The sequence below is a fragment of the Sinocyclocheilus rhinocerous genome, unplaced genomic scaffold (genome assembly GCF_001515625.1).
Source record: "Sinocyclocheilus rhinocerous isolate Xijiao unplaced genomic scaffold, SAMN03320098_v1.1 scaffold1295, whole genome shotgun sequence".
In the NCBI taxonomy this organism is placed as follows: Eukaryota; Metazoa; Chordata; class Actinopteri; order Cypriniformes; family Cyprinidae; genus Sinocyclocheilus; species Sinocyclocheilus rhinocerous.
In genome coordinates this window covers 149,191-151,297 of record NW_015660499.1, presented here as the reverse complement: position 1 = coordinate 151,297, position 2,107 = coordinate 149,191, and the positions used below count along the sequence as shown (strand labels likewise).

Here is a 2,107-nt window from a genome sequence, read left to right as displayed (position 1 = left end):
AGCCTATAGGTAGTACTTGGTATTTAAATAATTGCAGCAAAAAGAGAACCTATTGACCACCTTTTTTTCTGTGTAGGACATGGAGGAGTTTGTGCAGAGTTCAGGGGATGATGGGATTGTGGTCTTCACTCTGGGGTCCTTGGTAAACAACATGACCAAAGACAGGAGCAATACGATCGCCTCTGCACTGGCACAGATTCCACAGAAGGTTATTTACCATTCTCACATTCTTCTATTCTTTCCATATTTTATCAACCCTGCTTCTTGATAAAGAGGAAAAGTAGAAGCTTTCAGTCCTCGTAGGTCAGCTCTTTAATCTCTTTTTCAGTCTACACTTATCAGTTGTTAATGTGGTTGTATAAATGGGTTTTGTTTTGCTTGCAGGTTTTATGGCGATATGGTGGAGAGAAGCCAGATACTCTTGGTGAAAACACCAGAATCTATAAGTGGATCCCTCAGAATGATTTATTGGGTTTGTATTAAAATTTGTGATTGTGTATTTATGTTTAAGAAAAATGCAATGTTTTTCAAGAGCTATAAACTGACATATATTGATAGCTAACTGAATTATACTACATTTGTTTAATGGTACAGGCATTTTTAAATGAAACTATGTAGCCCCCTACTGGTTACCTTGTGCCAAACAAAATAATCATAATCTCTATTCATGTTTTCTTTCCTGATTCAGGTCACCCTAAAACCAGAGCATTCATCACTCATGGAGGCACTAATGGCATATATGAGGCCATATATCATGGAGTTCCAATGGTCGGGATCCCCTTGTTTGGTGACCAGCCTGATAATTTAGTTCATATGAAGGCCAAAGGTGCTGCTGTTATCATTGACTTCAACAGTATGCAGATTCAAGACCTGGTGGATGGACTCAATGCTGTCATTAATGATCCCTCGTGAGATGACTTTCATTGTACAACTATGATAAGACTTTAGTGATATTTTGAAGGTTCTGTGCTGCTCATTAATATTCAATGCAGAAACATTAGATAGATTAACAGCAAAGTATACACAGACATATAACAGTATTTGTCTTCATCTCCGCAGGTATAAAGAGAACGCTATGCGTTTGTCCAGGATTCATCATGACAGACCAGTAAAGCCTTTGGATGAGTCTGTGTTCTGGATTGAGTTCGTCATGCGCAATAAAGGCGCTAAACACCTGCGTGTCGAGGCCCACAACCTTACCTGGTACCAGTACCACTGTCTGGATGTGTTCGCTTTTCTCATCACTGTCCTCACTGTAGTTCTCTACGTCTTCTTTAAAATGTGCAAATTATTCATAATGCGTTGCTGTTTTAGATCAAGGCGTAAATCCAAAAAAGAGTGATTGGTTTTCTGACTGATACAAAGATTGATACCGTTCATATACCGTGCATCGCGATACTGTGCATCTTGGGCACGCTAGATTCTTCACACATGTTATTTCTATATTTTGCTTTAGTCTGCCAGTTGGAAATATTAATTCACGTTTCCAAACAATTGTTTTGCAATAAATTTAAATAATCCAGCAAGGTTTTGTATGCACAAGGGGTCTGACGACAGACAGTCCACACAAAGATCCAATCTCACCATGATCAAGTCTGCCTTGAATTACATTAAGGAAGTCTTGCATGGCCTGTGTGGTCATGGACACACTGAAGTGCTGGTAGGAGAAACTATTCTTTGGTATCCATGAAGGGAGGATTCGGCACTAGCCAAACTAAAATATTCCTTAACTAAAATAGCTAAATCATTAAACTGCTCAGAGATACACACATTAGGGCAATATGTGACCCTGGACCACAAAACCATTCTTAAGTCGCTGGGATATATTTGTAGCAATAGCCAAAAATACATTGTATGGGTCAAAATTATTGATTTTTCTTTTATGCCAAAAATCATTAGGATATTAAGTAAAGATGATGTTCCATGAAGATATTTTGTAAATTTCCCATTGTAAATATATCAAAACTTAATTTTTGATTAGTAATATGCATTGAACTTCATTTGGACAACTTTAAAGGAGATTTTCTCAATATTTCGATTTTTTTTGCACCCTCAGATTCCAGATTTTCAAATAGTTGTATCTCAGCCAAATATTGTTCTATCCTAA

The 2,107-nt window shown here is 37.4% G+C and overlaps 1 protein-coding gene and 1 pseudogene across 1 annotated transcript in view; both read left to right on the top strand.

Annotated features, from left to right (window-relative positions):
- The window catches only part of LOC107725071 (UDP-glucuronosyltransferase 2A1-like), a 6,007-nt gene extending 4,175 nt beyond the window's left edge, over positions 1-1,832 (top strand). The window contains exons 5-7 of the mRNA XM_016534212.1: positions 385-472; positions 689-908; positions 1,060-1,832. Coding sequence (XP_016389698.1) covers positions 385-472; positions 689-908; positions 1,060-1,342 — 591 coding nt within the window. The 3' untranslated portion in view covers positions 1,343-1,832. The remainder of the gene's footprint in view (positions 1-384; positions 473-688; positions 909-1,059) is intronic.
- The window catches only part of LOC107725070 (UDP-glucuronosyltransferase 2B17-like), a 12,407-nt pseudogene continuing 11,885 nt past the window's right edge, over positions 1,586-2,107 (top strand).